The following is a 15,935-nucleotide window of genomic DNA, read 5'->3' as shown; positions in this document are numbered from 1 at the left end:
TCTTGTGGATAGAGACCTGTGTCTGTATGGGGTTAACAGTTTAGCTTTAAAAGACAAAATGGCACCTGCTACCTAAGGCTGTTCCCAGTGTTCCTGTCCAGGCTCGCAGCCAAATCGATTTCCTTAACGTGGCTGCTGGAAGTGTCTGTGTGACACCTTTGTCAGGACTTAGGAGGTTTTGGTGGCCACTGCCACAGGAGCGATGCGTTCCAACAGCTGGAATGGAAGGGTGCTTCTTAGTGTGGGGGTCTTCTCCACAAACACAAGTGCATGCAGGCAGAGACTTGAAGACTGCTTATAGTAGATCTGTATTTAAAAAAAGGGGGCATCTGAAGTGACTTAAAATACCTACAAACTAGAGGTACTTTAATAGGAGTTGGGGAAAATACAGGACACAAAAAGTGTGGTTAATGCTCTTTCTGAAATAGCATGCTGTTCCAGTGACCATTGCTAACGTGCTGTTATAGGTCTAATAGCCAGTCAATTCGATAAACTCATCAAATGGGTCCTATTTAAAGCTCTCAGTCTTATGTTGTGCTGTAATACAGAACTCTTTCTTGTTATACCTCCTCCTTCCCCAGCACGGTAGAGTTCACTGTGCTGTTTTATATCGGTGTGCTTGGGGAGAATTGCCATAAGGTGGTAATTCCGTGTTGCAGGTGAGTGCGCTGGGCTGGTCACGGAGGAGCAGTTCCAGCAGCACGACTGGCAGTTGCCTGCATTGTTGCTATGGCATACAAGGGGAATTGGGCACCTGCTGTCTCTTTTTTTTTTTTTATTTCCCCCAGCCCCCCTTCAAAATGGTGCCTGAAAGCGTGTTTTATATAACTTACATTGGATCTTTCAGCTGATGATTCGTATATTTACCTTGTTTTAATTCATCTTCACGATGCCATTTCACGTGGGAGATGGTGTACTTTCAAGCATGATCTGCGATGAGAGCCATTAGTCGTAAGTACCAGCCCAGATTTAGTTTGTATGTAGTTCTGATATGAGTTTTAAGTTTTTTACTCTTTGGGACTTCAGTTGAAACTCCTTTTTCACTTTGGATAATGGGCGATCACATCTGTACTCTTCCTGCTTTTCTGCAGTCAGAATGTATCGCTGGGTTTTTTTGAGGCTATGAATGCACAGAGTGCATGAGCGGTGGGATGGTGCCCAGTGGAGTGTGTGAAGTGTTAAGAATAATGAAACAGAAAGCTTTTAATGTATTAATCATAACATGAAGCCAGTATTTAAAAACATGGAATAATACCAAAGAATAGGTTTTTTCCTATGTCTTCATAGGAAGGGTCCTGAGGCCTTAGCATGAGGTTGGTACCTTTATAACTCGTGGAATTTCCTGGAAGGCTATGCATCCTGTGACGCGTTCAGCTTAATTATGTTGATGAAAAGGTGTCTTCTGGCTTTGATGATAGAAGCACTGTAATACGTACAGAAAGTATACGTATCTCTCGAAGAAACTGATGCACTGTACTGGAAAAGAGCTGTTCACTTGCTAGAGACAATACAAAGCTGTACAGCTAGGAAGAATATGACGAGTAAAATACAAACTGACACTACTTAAAGTGCCAATACAAATGCACTTACAAACTGCTGAGCTACAGTTCCATCAAGCATGGGGATGTCAGCTTTTACTGATACCTTTGTTTTGTTTCTCTTCTATAATGCAATAAACCATCCCACTGGAAGTACTGGACGGGTATAGCTGTAAGCCAGCAGAACGGATGTTTAGTAATTAGAGGTATGGTTCTGCATTATTCACCTACTGCTGCTGGCGCAGAGGAATTCAAGATTTGTATGTGACATGGTACAAGAGGAGAATTAATCCTTACTAGAAACTGTTTGTTTATTATAATGCAAATGATATGCTGCAAAATATGTATTTCTGGTACCTGGAATTGGAGAGGGCATTTTTGGAAAATTGCTTCTACCAAGTATTGAGTTTTTGTTAAAAGGAAGAATAGAAAGGTGAAAAAACAAATCTGATTTTAATGTATAATGTTTGCTGCATGAGAAGTGCACTCAGTTTTACCTTTGATTATATACAGTGAAAATTGTATGTTTAAAAAATGTTTCAGGATTACGTGGACCTCTGGAACACTCAGACTCATCTTCTAGGCAAGAGCATCTTCTGTCTTCCCAAGGCTTTCACTGAGCCTAGTCGTGAGGTGTGCCTTGTTGGGGGGGGTTCCACGATGATATTTTTCACTAACTGCCTTGGAAGGGCGCACACATGCAGTTTTTAAGTTTCCAGTGGAAGAACCTGGAGGTGGAGCTAGGCGACTGCTCGTCCTGGTACAGCATGCTGTGGGGTGCTCCTGCCTTGCAGGCTCTGTTCCCACTATTAAAAAAGTGGAGGGAGCCAGGCTTCAAACCTCCCAGCTAAGTGACTTGCTTTTTTACTGTAGTGCAATTTTGTTCCATCACCCATTTTATTTTTGCTTAAACGGATTTATCAGACATGGTTGTTAATGGGGTAGCAGTATTAGTCTGAAGGATTTCAGGCAGCAATTGTGAAGACTAGCTAAAGTGCTGGAGGGGAAGTGTTACAGCTCTCGGTCCTCCTATAATTGAAAAAAGTGAAGTATCTCATAAATGTTGACCCTGTGCTATCTTTCAAACTGACTCAGCAGTCTGGACTGTGGGAGTCTCTTCATTACAGACCCCGTGCAAAGTGACTGAGGCAGGAGTTCCCTGGCCAGGCAGCTGTGATCCTGGGGCAGCTGCCCTGGAACTTCCAGAGAGCCAGAGCTGCCCGGAGCTGGCGTGGCGGGGGCTGGGAGCCTCCCGTCAGCAGGACGTGCATCCCAGCTAGAGCCTCCTTGCAGGCAGGCTGCCGGGCAGGGGTGGAGAAATGCTGATTCCTTACTGCTCCAGGTCAGCTTCGGAGCGGCGATGTTGGCTGCTGCTTTGGCATCGCCAGTCCGGGTTTGTGGGCTTGGGGAGGTTGGAGCATATGGGAATCGCTGCGTTAGCTTTATGTAGCTCCCCCTTTGTAAAAGGTGCTGCTTTCCCCTCTCCCAGTAAGCTCTCCGTATGCCTCAAGGAGTTACTGGCGTAGCTAGAGCCTTCCGAAATGAGGGGTGCTGCAGAGCACGAAGCTGCTGCTCTCGAGGTACAGGGTTGTATTTCTACGTGTGCAATAAAACCATCACAGGGGTTATTTGGCCTGTTGTTCCCATGGTGCTGAAGCAGCGGGGATGTTGGGTCGCGTCTGTGCCTCTGCAGTACCAGTCTTGCTGTCCTCACTCGCTTGTCTCCGTGGGCCAGTGTTATGGGTGTATTGCAGCAGCAGCAGCAGGAGGGGTGGGTTGTGAGCGGATCCCTCCGTCGGCTACTTCTGAGTAATTTGCCGGATCACAGCAAAACTGGGATGAGGGATGTGCGGAGGGGGGAGGCACCAGTAAGCTGAGTGGTTCCACGCCTCAGGCGGAGCTACAGCCTCTCCGGGGTGAAGGCTTTGCTGGCTCCCTCATCCAGTGAGACCTGCCTGAGAGCAGCAGAGAGGAAGGGCATCGCTCGAGTCCTGCTGGTGTGTGCGGCAGCGAGAGCCTTGCTGCTCACACCGGTATCGCTGTTCCATTTCTAGTGCTGGTGTTTGGGTGGTGCTAATCACTGCCGTCTATCTCCTGTTCAGTTCATGTAGGCTTTAGGGCAGAAGAGATGGATGTGGAGATGCTCTAGCAACTTCCGTCATCTTGTATTAAGACCCCCACCCCCCCGGCGATACGTCTAGTCATTATTTGGGAGGTGAAATAATGACGACAGACAAACCTGTGGTGCCAGGTTTTAAGGCTGTTGGTTAGATGCCAGTCCTGAGTATTTTGAGTTTGTTGAATATTGCTAGGTCAAATGCTTGATGTTCACTAAAACAAAATTTCACATCTTTCTATTCTGTTAGGTAAATAATTGTTCTGGTTTGTGATGTTGGAACACTTCTAGCAGTTTACGTTTTTGTTTTTTTTTTTAAAAAAAATCACATCTGTGACATGTGAGTCTCCTTCTGTTGTTATTCTTTTCAAGGAAAAACTTCTCTATGCTTTTTCTGTTCTCAGTATGCAGATAACTTGATTTCAGAAACATACCTCTGAAGAATGAAGTAGTAAACCCCCCTTGATTGGCATTGCAATGGGGAAACTCTGTTTACACTGCTTTTTCCTTTGATGTCTTTGAGCTTATCTTTATTCTGACTTCAGACATCTCTTTCCACAGACTGTTCATTACTAGCAGCATCTTACCTGTTCCTAACCCTAATGTGCATCATGTGTGACTTGACACATGTAACCTTCTGAAAGAAACTTTTTGTTTTGTGGAAAGTTCTTAGACCCTGTCCTGGAGGATGCCAAACCAAATGGAAGTGCTATATTCAAGATGGCCATTGAACTTTTTCATATTATTTGGAAAAGAACAGAAAAACTGTTAGGGTATTACTGCTCTCAAATAATCTGTGAAAATAGAAGTTTTCCTACTGTGAATGATAGGGGGTTTATCTCAGTATTAAATCAAAATGCAGTGCAGTAATTGTACTTCTGTAATTGATTTTTTTTTTCTGTTACCATTGTGATGGGCAGATCCAAGAGCATGTTTTTGCAGCAAGTGCTTGTTCCTTCATTCTGTTATGCATAATAATAAAATACTTAGGAAAAGGCTATAATTAGTGGTGGAATTCATAGTTTTTCCTCATCCTGAAACTTACCTTCTTAAAATGCTACTGACGGGACAGGTCTTACTATGCTTAATATTTTGTCACTGCTCTTTAGAGTCCAGCCCAGCAGAATTTTTCGGACCCTGTCTGATACACAGAGCCTTGCAAGCTCACCCATTTTTTTGGAAAGGAAGACCTCCGTTCCATAGGTCTGTGTTACAGGGCGTAGTGTTCTGGGCTTCACTGGCAACGTGCTGGTGCTGACCTAGACGCCCTGGCAGAAGGGCAGGGGCGTGCTGGCCGCGGGGCTCGGTGGGCTTGGGGGTGTCTGTTACGACTGTATGTGCAGCAAGCAGAGCCGCTCTTGTCAGACTCCTGGAAATGAGTGTTTCTTAACAGAGTATTGCTCATCTGCTGTGATCCATAGGGGCACATAACATTGCTCAGATGCAGTAGATGAAAATAAAAATCCTAGGAAGTGCTAATAGCCTTTAGATGGGGGCCTGGAAGTTTCCTGGCAACATCTGCCTTGTTTTGAATTGCTGCTCAGAACATAAATGTATAGCAATTTTATACTGAAACATGCTAATGCCTAGTCGTGATATGAGTAGTACTGTTTATGGAGCCCTTAATGAATTCTTCCTGAAGCTTTTTTCCTTGAAGGTAATCTGTTCATCTGCATTACAAATGCTGAAAGTCTTAACATATTACAAATGAACAGCCTGGAACAGGTGTAGTTTTCTTTCTTGAGGCAAGTTCTGTGCTCAGCGCAAGGCTTCATCAAATGCATTTGTTGTAGTATTTGTGCTATAAAGATTTGGTTCAATTTTCATAAAAAATGAAATTAGTGCTCTTTAGTCTGTGGTTACTGTATACTCATACCTGTGGTAGGTCTCCTACTGAAATAAAATTAGTTCTTGTGGCTTGCAAGAAGAAGATGTATTTCAGATGGAGTATGATTACTTAGCATGGAGGTTTGCCGTGCTGTTGCAAACCTTGGCTTTTACCCAGTTTGTTTGTTCTGACGGGAGTGACAGCTCTAGGTGAGGAGGTACGGCTGGGCTGGGTACCACGCGGGCGCGTGTGGGGCGGTGAAGCTGTACTGAAGCCCTGTCCACTTGGGGGGTTTACAGTGAGGTTCTGGTTCTGCTTTTGCCTCTTGGTCTACCTTGCCATGTCATGCAAAATTTTGCATCCTGAATATGAAGCTTAGGCAGGCAGAGTTTTGAAACTGTTGTTTCTACTTTCCATATAACCTGTTTTTTTAGAACATTGCCATAACTCTGCTCATTGCCTAGATAAAGTGTCTGCTTAGCTGGAAATTGTTGCAGGGGTGGTTGTGTATATCAGCCGATATAATATGCCGTAATGGTTATGAACGATATTTTATTCTGAAAATGATTACTTCATGAGTCAGACGGAAGCAGCTTTACATTGTGCTGTTTCACTTCTAAGTATAGCTTTAAGTGTAAACAAATAATCAGATGACATAAGGCTTTCAGCTTGTTTATTATTCCTTTAAGAGGAGGGAATAACGGAGAGAATTGAACGTTTCCTGCTGGAGCGAGCCAGAGATGTGCTGAGACCTTCGGAGTGAGGAAGAGCCGTGGAGTGAGCTCTGCCTCTGAAGCTGGGCTGCTTCGGGGGCTTAAGCCCCTGCTGTCACCTAAATGAACAGGAGACTTGCTGGCCGGGAGGGGAACCTCTCACGTTCTCAGTCTGAGTGGCTTTTGTGTCTTGTGCTTGGCTCAAAGATTTTGTCCAAATTGTGATATTCCTGGCTTTCAGTTTTTACGAGCTGAAAACCTCCCACCAAGGATGTTTTGTAGAAAAATTGCCAACTGCCTCTGCAACTGGAAGCCAAGACACTTTTTGTCATTGCCCTGCTCGGTGTATCTGTAAGAGGACAGCGGTGACTGTTCCTTGGGTATGCAGAGCAAAAGATAGTGAGTCATTTTGGTAATGTGAATGGAGATGTTTTCTGAAATCTCCAGTTTTCACAGATGCAGACTGACAGGTGGCGGGTGATGGCAGTACTTCGTTTAAACTAAACAAAAATAATTCAGGATTTTAATCATTACTTTGGTTTGTGGTCTCCTGCAAGCCTGAAGTACTGGGTTTTTTTGGGTTTCTTTGCACTTGTTTTTTGGTTCAAGGTTTGTTGTGATAGTACCTGTTCCTGCTGGCCTCTGCTTGCAATGGGACGATGGTAAATACTTCTAACAGCAAAGTCAGTCTTGCTGCTGTTGGCTGTAACAGCCTCAGGAGGATGTGTTTTGCCCTATTTCCTACTGAGAATGAAGTCCCTGGGGTCAGGAAGAAGACAAACTTGTACTTTAATGGGGTGTGTGAGTTAATATTTAGTTCTGCTCAAAATGAAATATTGGAAACCAGCCAGAGATGAGAGATCCTGGAGAAAGCTGCATGACATTTATCACATGGCTGATACAACTTATCTAAACAGAATATATTCTGTTTAAAATAGTGTAGCATAGAAGATATTATATATATTGTAGCCTTTCCCCACTTTAAGGTCTACCTTAAAAGAAATAATGTGGTATATTGCCAGAAATTTTGTCACCTTTCTCCTTGTTTCAGCAGTGACAGTATCATTTCTTCTGTCTGGGTCAAAAGGAAAAAGAAAAATCCAAAGCCCAGCACATGCTTACAGTGTGAGCAGAAACATTAAATATTGATCCAAATTCCTGGCTTTTAAAAAATGCGTAAAGAAAACCTAATGCCTTATTCCAAACTACATGTGGTGGCTTTTTTCAGTAGCATGTTCGTTTAGCCCTGCAAACCAATTCCTCACTCGTTCCCTGAGTAAAACTGACCATCTCTGAATAACTCTTTGGAATCTACTCCAGTAAATTTTAGCCTTGGATTTTTTTTTTTTTTTTTGGTTAACCTTTGGGGATCCCCGAAATGAAGAAGGGCTGGTGGTCCATCTTCCCTCAGCCTTTACCCTGTAGCCTTGCCTTAGCTAAAATCCTTCTGGAGCTTTAGCAAGAGGAATAGTGAGTTGATGGGGAGATGGTCTAGGATGGCTGCTTGCTGCTTTGGGTGACCGCAGAATACTCTGAGTGCCTAAAGACGTTTCCCCTTTGTCATTCTGGTCAAGGAAAGGCAGAAAATTCAGACATTAAAAATGCAGTTGTCTCAGCTGTAGTTGAAAACTTGAAAGGCACAAGCAATTACACGTAACATCTTTTTCAACTGCAAGGTGTATGTTCTGCAAGATGTAATTTGCTGAAAACTGAGTGTGGGAAGTTGTCAGTTAAACACTTAATTCATTAATTTTTTTATTACTCATGGGGATGCATAGGTGAGCTTATTTCTCTGCCTCCCCTTGCATTCATGTGGCTGTCAGGGGTTAGATAACTGTGTAGAAAAAAGCTACTGTGATGTTGCCTGTTGTCTATCAGAATATTTAAGTGTGTCTAAAAACGTGACCACTTGAAGTGACGGACAGGCTTTGAAAAAATGAGAAGGGAAGCACGGGAACTGATGAATTAACACTGTGCCAGCTTGGGATTCATAAAGCTGCAGTCTGAGGATAGAATTTAGTCCTGTGGCCGTCCTCTCCTCCCCTCTGCTCTGGTCCCCCTTGGATGTGTTGAGGGGTGCGTGTGCAGGCAGAGTCGGGCTGCTAGGTAATAGGGCAGGGTGCTGGGTTGGAATGCAGCCACTGCTGATGTCTTGCGCAGGTCGGTATGTTGCAATGTCTTCAATACAATGAAGTAATGCAGCTGGATGTAAAGCCATTTGATATCAGATCCTGTCTTTGTTACCAAGAACTGGCAAAGTGTTCTCTTGAATATTTAAGAGCTTTTCTGGGTGTGGATTTGTGGGATTGTTTTTCCATTCCATGTTGTTTTATAAATTCTTTCTAATGTGCAGTAAAATAAATCTTGTGATAACAGATAATGATGCCAGTAACACCCAAATTCTCAGAGCTGTTAAGGTCTTTGTATGGGTAGGTACTGCATTCGGGTACATGAGATGCTACAGGAAGTTTTTTACAGTGGTGACAGAGATTGTTAAACGAAAACTATACTTCCTTAAATGAAAAGCAGTGGTGACTCTTCATCTCAAGTAAAAAGACCATTGTAACGATTTCAGAAGAGTGTATATTGAAACAGAGTTCAGCTCTGCAGCAAACCTTGTGGGTTCTCCACTTTGCTGGGTGTTGCAGGCTGAGATTGTGCCGTGTGGCTGCTTACAGCACTCTGCTTTCCAGGCAGAAGTGGATTCACTTTGCTTTGGGCAAAAGAATTTTCCACTGTGCTAATTTCTCTTCTCTTATACAGTATTCGATGATGTCAGCTGTCAGAAACATACTGATACGCCTGCTTGTAGGTATACCTGGCCACCTTTCTGTCCCCTGCGCTCAGCCCACTGAATTGCAACTCTCCTGCTGCTGCCAGGCTCTCATGGGGCAGGGGGCTGTGCTCCTCTGTTCCTCCTTTCCTCAACTTGGGCTTTAAAAATCATCTAGACTTCTTTGAGCTTGAAGAAATTAAAGATAATGTCAGAGCATGTAATAAAGGGGGAAAAAACCCCCAACAAATCATCAATTTTTGCTACCAATTTCTAAAATAGATTCTGATATTTAATACTTTTTGCTTTCTGGCATTAGAGTTACAAAACGTACTAGCCATAACTTTTTTTACTGCCTCTAGCATAACATACAAGTTATCATTGGAGATGGAGGTCATTCTAGTATCAAATTGGCTGTGGGTTTTTTTGTTGTGTTGTTCCCCACTTCAGTCAAACTAGGGAAGATTCTTTAGTTCCTGAGGAAATACCTTTGTCTTTGATTTTGAGGAGGCAACTTCAGTGCTAGCATGTTGTTGCTTAAGTGCTAAATTTTGCAAGTTCATATTGATCACCTTTTTATTTGGGTCCCTGGTAAGATGATGTGGAAGGGGTGTTCTGAGGCTGGTTTGCTCTGGAGTCTTCTGCATTGCTTTGTCTGCTTCCTGGTTTTGCAGAGCCTACTGATGTATTTAAGGCTTCTGTAGCGCTGAGGCTGGATTATTTTGGAGTGGGGAAGGAGGGGAACTGGGCACACATGGTTGTATGTTTTCTTCTGGATTTTGTGTTGGTGAATTGCTGGGAGTAGTGTGTTTAGGTTCCTCTTTGGAGAAGGAAACCTTGTTTGTATGAATGACACTAAATTAAATTCCGTTACTTTAAAAATATTGGAGAGGGAAGGGGGAGAGGCTTTGTTCCTGTTTAGATAAAATTATCTCACCTTGAAAAACTATACTCTTTAAGTTCTGTAACTTGGTATATCTTCTCTCTCATCTTTATACATGTATGAAATTCAGACAAGTGTGGGTTTTTAAATATTTCAAATTACTTTTATTTGCAAGCCTTAGCCCTTTCTGCGTAGTGCCTATTAAGCCTGGGGATTAGATTCCTAAATGTATTTGCCTATGATCTTTTCAGCTACAGAGTGAAGAAAAGCAAAAAAAAAAAAAAAGTACAAAGGTACAAGCTAATCTGCTTCTAGAATAATGTTAGAGGTTGGTGCTTTTCACTTGCAAATATGGAACATAAATCTTTGTTATTGCGCATGTAAAGAAGGTCTTTGTTGAGGGTTCAGAGGGTCTCAGCCCATATTTTAGTATTGTGGTCACTGGCTTCCACTGTTAACTGGTTTTTAACTTCTAATAGATCTATTCTAAACTTAGACTGGTTTCTTTAAATGTGTTATTAGTAGGGAAAGTACAACAAGCCTGAGAAAAACTAACTGAAATACAAAGGGAGAGAATGCATCAGAAAGTCTAGCATTTTTAGACTGTCTGGCTTATAAATGCTAGAAGTAATTATGTCCTAAATATTTGTGTATTACTTTACAGGTCTGAAGGTGAAAGTTCAAGAAGCATCAGGTATGTGTATGTTGTATTTTTTCTGTCTTGACGTCTTTGGTCTAAGGAAATACTGTATTTCAAAAGCATAATTTTGTTTGAAAGTGTTCAATTGAAACAGATTTTTTTTTTTAAATGTGGATTTTATTGGTACTACTTAGCATGCCATTTGTATTTTGAATAAAGGATCTTCAATCTTGGATAAGTTCAGTAATAGATAGCATGATATTTCCTAAACGCTTCTGTCTCCAGTATGGTTTAAGACTGTTCTATTAGTTTTGATAATTGGAAGAGGTTATTTGTAGTTCATTTTCACTGTTTTCAGTCCAAATACATACTCCGTAGTCATTTGTATTGGCAAAGCTGTGAGCCAGCTGCCTGCCAGTTTTTGGGGGAGCATCCGTGCTGGGGAGAAGTCCACGTACGTGTTCAGGCTTTCTTAGTAGTTTCCTCTTCTTTACTTGACAGCAAGAACGTTCATTGACTTATTACAATACTCGTTATGCACTTGGAAGATTGAGATAATTTAGGGAATTTAATGTAGTTATCAGGTACTTTACTTTTAACTTATTCAGTATTTTATACTTGTTAAGGATACTTTTTTAAAACCTATCTCTGGAAATTTGGCTGTGAGAGTTGGACTTGCAGAGTACATGTGCTCTGAAGAGGACTGAAATGTTGAAGTTACATACTTGAATCTGAAAGTGTTCCATGTTCATTAGACTGTTACAATCAAGCAGATGCCTTGATTCTTAAGCAGTGTGACCATTTATCAATGATAACAAGATCCAAAATACTGTCTGTGGGTTCGCTGTAATACCCTGGAGCTTGTTTTAGGGGTTATCAGGACTTTGCATCTAAGGAAGCGGTATTTTATTTGTGTGGGTTTTTTTCTTTTTTTTTCTTTTTTAAAAGAACAACAAAAACAACACAGCAAAAAAACCCCAACCCAACAACAAAAAACAAAGCCAAGACCTTCCCTTGCAGAATTAAAAATCCAATTCTTATTGATAGGTGTGCAGACTATCCACAGAAACAGGTAAATTGCAGAATAATTGATCTGATATCAGAAAAACAGGGGTCTCCAGGAAGTGTTCCGAGACCCTCTGAAATGCTTTTTTTTTTTTTCATCAAGCAGAATTTCAGATCAGTGTATGGCACTGAGCTGAGCTCGAGGCTCTGCCGGGGAAGCTGTAACATATTTGAATATATGGAAGCTGTAACATATTTGAATAAACAGCAGCTGCCCCGGACCAAATGGCAAGCTGCTGCAGTCCAGATCGTAGGAAGATGTTGGAGCTTTATTCCTTGGGGATTTTTAACTCCCAATGGGAGTTGCCAATGTGCTGGCAAGCTGTGGAAAGGCTAGTGCTGATCAGCTATCGCAAAGAAAAAATAAGTCCACTGGCATGAGAATTTACAGAACTATAACTGAGGTCACATTTCAACCCCTGACAGTCGTTCTGGTTTCAAACTGCAGAGTCTCCTGCAGGATCTGAGCATCCAGATGTGGAAGCAGCTGCTGAGCACCCCGAGAGTCAAGTTCCTCTCTTAGAGGCTGTATTTTGAGGCATTTAAGTAGTGTGGAGATGCAGCTGAAAGCCAGTTACTTCAGATCTGGTTTGGGTGCTACCTAAACCCCAGTGTTACAGAGCTCCAGCCCTCGCTGTAGCATGCGTCGGTGAACCGAGATGATTTCATTGTGGGGTGTGCATGTGTCGTTTGGCTGCTGGGTGAAGGGGCTGGGCTGCAAGACTGGTAGAATAACGTTTACATGTCTGGCCAGATAAATTCCACACCTTAGAGGAAGGGTCTGCTCAGACTCGGTGCGTCTGTAGAAACTGGCACTACTACAGGGAGCATGTTTCTCCCATGCGCAGGCGTCAGGGTTGTGATAGTGACAATCAGCAGCACGTGTTCTATACGGAAACCTGCGGGCAGGCAGCGTGAGGCTTGGAGCGCTGCTATAATCTTCTGGTTTGAGGCTGTTCAGTGAATTAATGCTGTTATTCAGCATGCACTTGAGTTACTCCAGGACAGTTCCAGACTTCTGTGATAACCTAAAATTAGGCGAAGAGATGCGTGCAGTAGCGGGCAGTGCAAGCAGGAGGCAGAGCCATATTCCTCCTGGAATGGTCTTTCCATCCGGCTCTTCCATCCTCTCTCTCAAGTTGTGTTTCTTCAGAGAAGAGGTGAAATGTCCCGAGAACATGCTTTTATGTTTCTGCCTGCATAGAATCCTGGTCAGCTTTCGTCTTGTCTTGGGCAAAAGCTCACTTAGCTCTTTACCTGTGTCTGGCTAGATGCTTTACATTGTGGTTAATTTGCTTCAGACTGTTTTCCTTGATTTCTGCCAAATGAAGATGAAGTGTAATCATCTCAGATGAAATCAGGTCAGTCTAGGGGATAGTGCTTAAACATCATTCCTCCTCATGGAAATACCAGGAAAATACTGGCAGATCCGTGTGCTGACTGTACTGTGCCAGCATCTTCTGCCAGATTGTTCAGTTGGGTCTGTGGAGTGAAGCATGGCAAGGAGCTGCGAGCAGGTGAGGGGCCAGGAGTAAAACGTATTGGCTCAGCACTAACTGCACCAATACTGCGCTGAGGTTAGTTAAGGGCTTATGTTTGCGGTCGGTAAGTGAAAGTATCAGGATTGTAGCATTTGACTCTAGCATGAGCACTGAAGATAAAAGGATCACTGTAAATAGAGAAGCCGCTGTGGTGGTTGGTTGGTTTTTTGTTTTTTTTTTACATCCTTTCTGCCAGGAGATTGCTTTGAGATCAGATGGATGGCTAGCTCAGCACGTCTGTCACTGGAAACCTGTATCCTAGGACAGTCCAGTGGCTTGTGACACAGGAGCAAGACCGTTCTCATGTTCAATGCTACCGGGGGTACGAGGCGACCCAGTGCAGTGATTAGCTTTTACTTTTGCACTTCTAGCAGATGCAGAGAGAGAAACAGATCGCTCTCTTGAATTCCGTGTGGGTCAGCGCTGGTTCCGTGTGGGTCAGCGCTGGATGGCGTGGGCATCGAGCTGTGGAGCAGCTCTGCTCTGCATCAGCTTCATCCTTCTCCCTTCCCTCCCTGCTTCCTGCCAAACCTGCACCACCGCCATCCTTGTTAAACTTTTTAATTCTTCTAGGAGGGTCTTGTTAGAAGTTTTTCTTAGAACTCTGAGCATTACATAGAAGAATTAGGATTCTAAAGGGCAGGCAAATAAATGTATGTTGTGGGGTTTTTTGGCTTGTTTTGTCCCTGTCTTTCCCTCCACCCCACCACCCCCCCCCCCCCTCCTTCCCCCAGCTGTGATGTGCAGCTGGGGCTGGCAGGCCATGCCAGTCTGGCACCAGTCGTGCCATGGGACTGGGAATCCCTCAGTTCGGTTTAGTCTCTGCCAGTTGAGTGTAATCAGACTTTTGTCTGAGAGATTTGGAATAGCTGGCATTTTCCAGGCTGAAATGGAATATCCACTACAAGTGATACCCTAGAATTTTATACTGTTGCTCAGTTGCAAAAGTTATTGCCTTGGTGCATTTGTTTTTCAGTAGCTTTATAGCTTGTCATAATGATGAAAATTTATCCAAAGAATGTTTTGAAGCGTCCTGAAATGCAGCAAATGCTGAATCTGACTGCAGAGACAAAGCTAATGCAGAAAAGCAATATGATTCCAGGTAATACACTGAAACAACTAACAATCATCTTGATTCCCCCCCCCCACACCCCTTGGCTTTCTCATTATGTGACCAAAACACCACTATCCTATTGTTTGTGCAAGCCCTTAAAACTCTTTCTGCATATAATATTGTTGTACTGTAATAAACTTGCATTGGTTTCCTTTTGGTGAATGCCCTGTAATTTTCAAGTCTAGGTATTTGTTAAATCTATTAAAATGGATAAATTGCATTCTCAGATGTAATGAACACATACACAGTGAGCTATGAAATTGTCAGTGTGATGGTCCCTTTTAATTATCTGTCTTCGTATGTTTTCAGCAGAAAATTTAATTTGGTTTACAAGCAATTCTAATATTTAGTAGCATGACCTGACAGTTACAGATATGACTGTATATATGTCGTATAATCTATCATACTAAAATTTGCAAGAATAGCATGTCTCAAGGTTTAGTAACCAGAAGACGTTCCTCTTAAGTCTTCTGTGGACCCTGCGTGTTTTCAGGAGCACAGGGCAGCAGAATGGAGGATTCAAGCAGCATACGAGGTGCAGAGGGACTCAGAAGATCAGTAAGCATCACTGATGAGCAAACCTCTAAAACCTCTCCAGAAACAATACCTCTGTTCTGGCTTGCCTTCCTTTCCCATTTTTATTCTTCTAAGAGATTAACAGTAGTATGAATGGCTCAGAGACCTAAGATTTAATTAACCATGTCCCTAGGTATTTTTTTGCTGCTTTTCTGCCAGTAAAAGAGGTGAAATTAATTATGTTTGAGATGACTGTAGCTACTCCACACAATTGCTCCATGGTATTGCTGGTGTAACACTGCTACAGCTGGTGTGTCAGTTGGTCGTCAGCAGCGCAGAGCATCTCCCAGACCCTGTCCCAGCAGCCACCCTGTGCAAAATAAATCTTCAGTCAGACCACTGGAATTCACCTGTCCTCTTTAGGGTTTTGTGTTTCTTTCCAGTTGTGTGCTTTTGAAAGGAGAAATGAACGGGGTAAACTCTAAAGTAACAATACTGCATAAAAGCAGGGTGTTCTCATGGCTCCTGAACTGAGAGGTGCCAAGGCTGTTGCCAGAAACCTGTGGTGTTCAGTGAATATCCACATAACTAACTTAAGAAAAATGCAAGGGAAGAGGGGAGAACCTGAAGGTTAATTAAAAAAAAGAAGAGGGTCAGTAGAGCACTAGCTGTGCAGAAAACATCAGCTAAATAATTTAGCTGATCCAAAAGAAAAGTCTCGGTCTGTAATTCTTCTCAGTAAGTAAATAGATGGAGGAGGTGTAAAGTTTTGTGTTAGTTGAGGGCCATGCAAAAAGGCTAATTTCATGTAAAGGTGTGCATTAGATTAAGTGGAAAAGTGATTGTCTAATTTAATTTAGAGCAGGGAAGGATTGTACAAGTATCAGCCTCATTCTGTGCTGTGTGGAGTGGGAGGAATGGCTGTTAAACACACCTTGTCAAACTTCAGTAATTGAGACAAAGTCTAGCAGGAAGCAAAGTTTTGTGTGTTTTTGTTTTATTTTACCCCAGTAAAATCTACTTTGTGTGACTCAGCCTTCTCTCTGATAACCTGCAAAGTACAGGTTTGGGGGACTTAGAGACAGCCGGACTCATAAAACTAATTTCCGAGTTCAAATGTATTGCTTTGCAATCCAAGTGACTCGGTGAGTGCATCTGAAGAGGGCCTTTTCTGGCTGGTTTGCATCCCTCCATAAAGCCTCTCTACA

At 42.8% G+C, this 15,935-nt stretch overlaps 1 protein-coding gene across 8 annotated transcripts in view; it reads left to right on the top strand.

Annotated features, from left to right (window-relative positions):
* IQSEC1 (IQ motif and Sec7 domain ArfGEF 1) overlaps nucleotides 1-15,935 on the top strand; it is a 348,634-nt gene that overhangs the window by 66,744 nt on the left and 265,955 nt on the right. For 7 of the 8 annotated variants that reach the window (XM_055710353.1, XM_055710352.1, XM_055710361.1 and 4 more), the window contains exon 2: nucleotides 10,516-10,545. The exons of the other annotated variant lie outside the window; for it this stretch is intronic. In XM_055710353.1, the coding sequence (XP_055566328.1) occupies nucleotides 10,516-10,545 (30 nt within the window). The remainder of the gene's footprint in view (nucleotides 1-10,515; nucleotides 10,546-15,935) is intronic. 8 annotated transcript variants of the gene reach the window in all.

The sequence above is a fragment of the Falco cherrug genome, chromosome 4 (genome assembly GCF_023634085.1).
Source record: "Falco cherrug isolate bFalChe1 chromosome 4, bFalChe1.pri, whole genome shotgun sequence".
Classification (NCBI taxonomy): domain Eukaryota; kingdom Metazoa; phylum Chordata; class Aves; order Falconiformes; family Falconidae; genus Falco; species Falco cherrug.
This window is presented reverse-complemented; position numbering and strand designations above follow the sequence as displayed.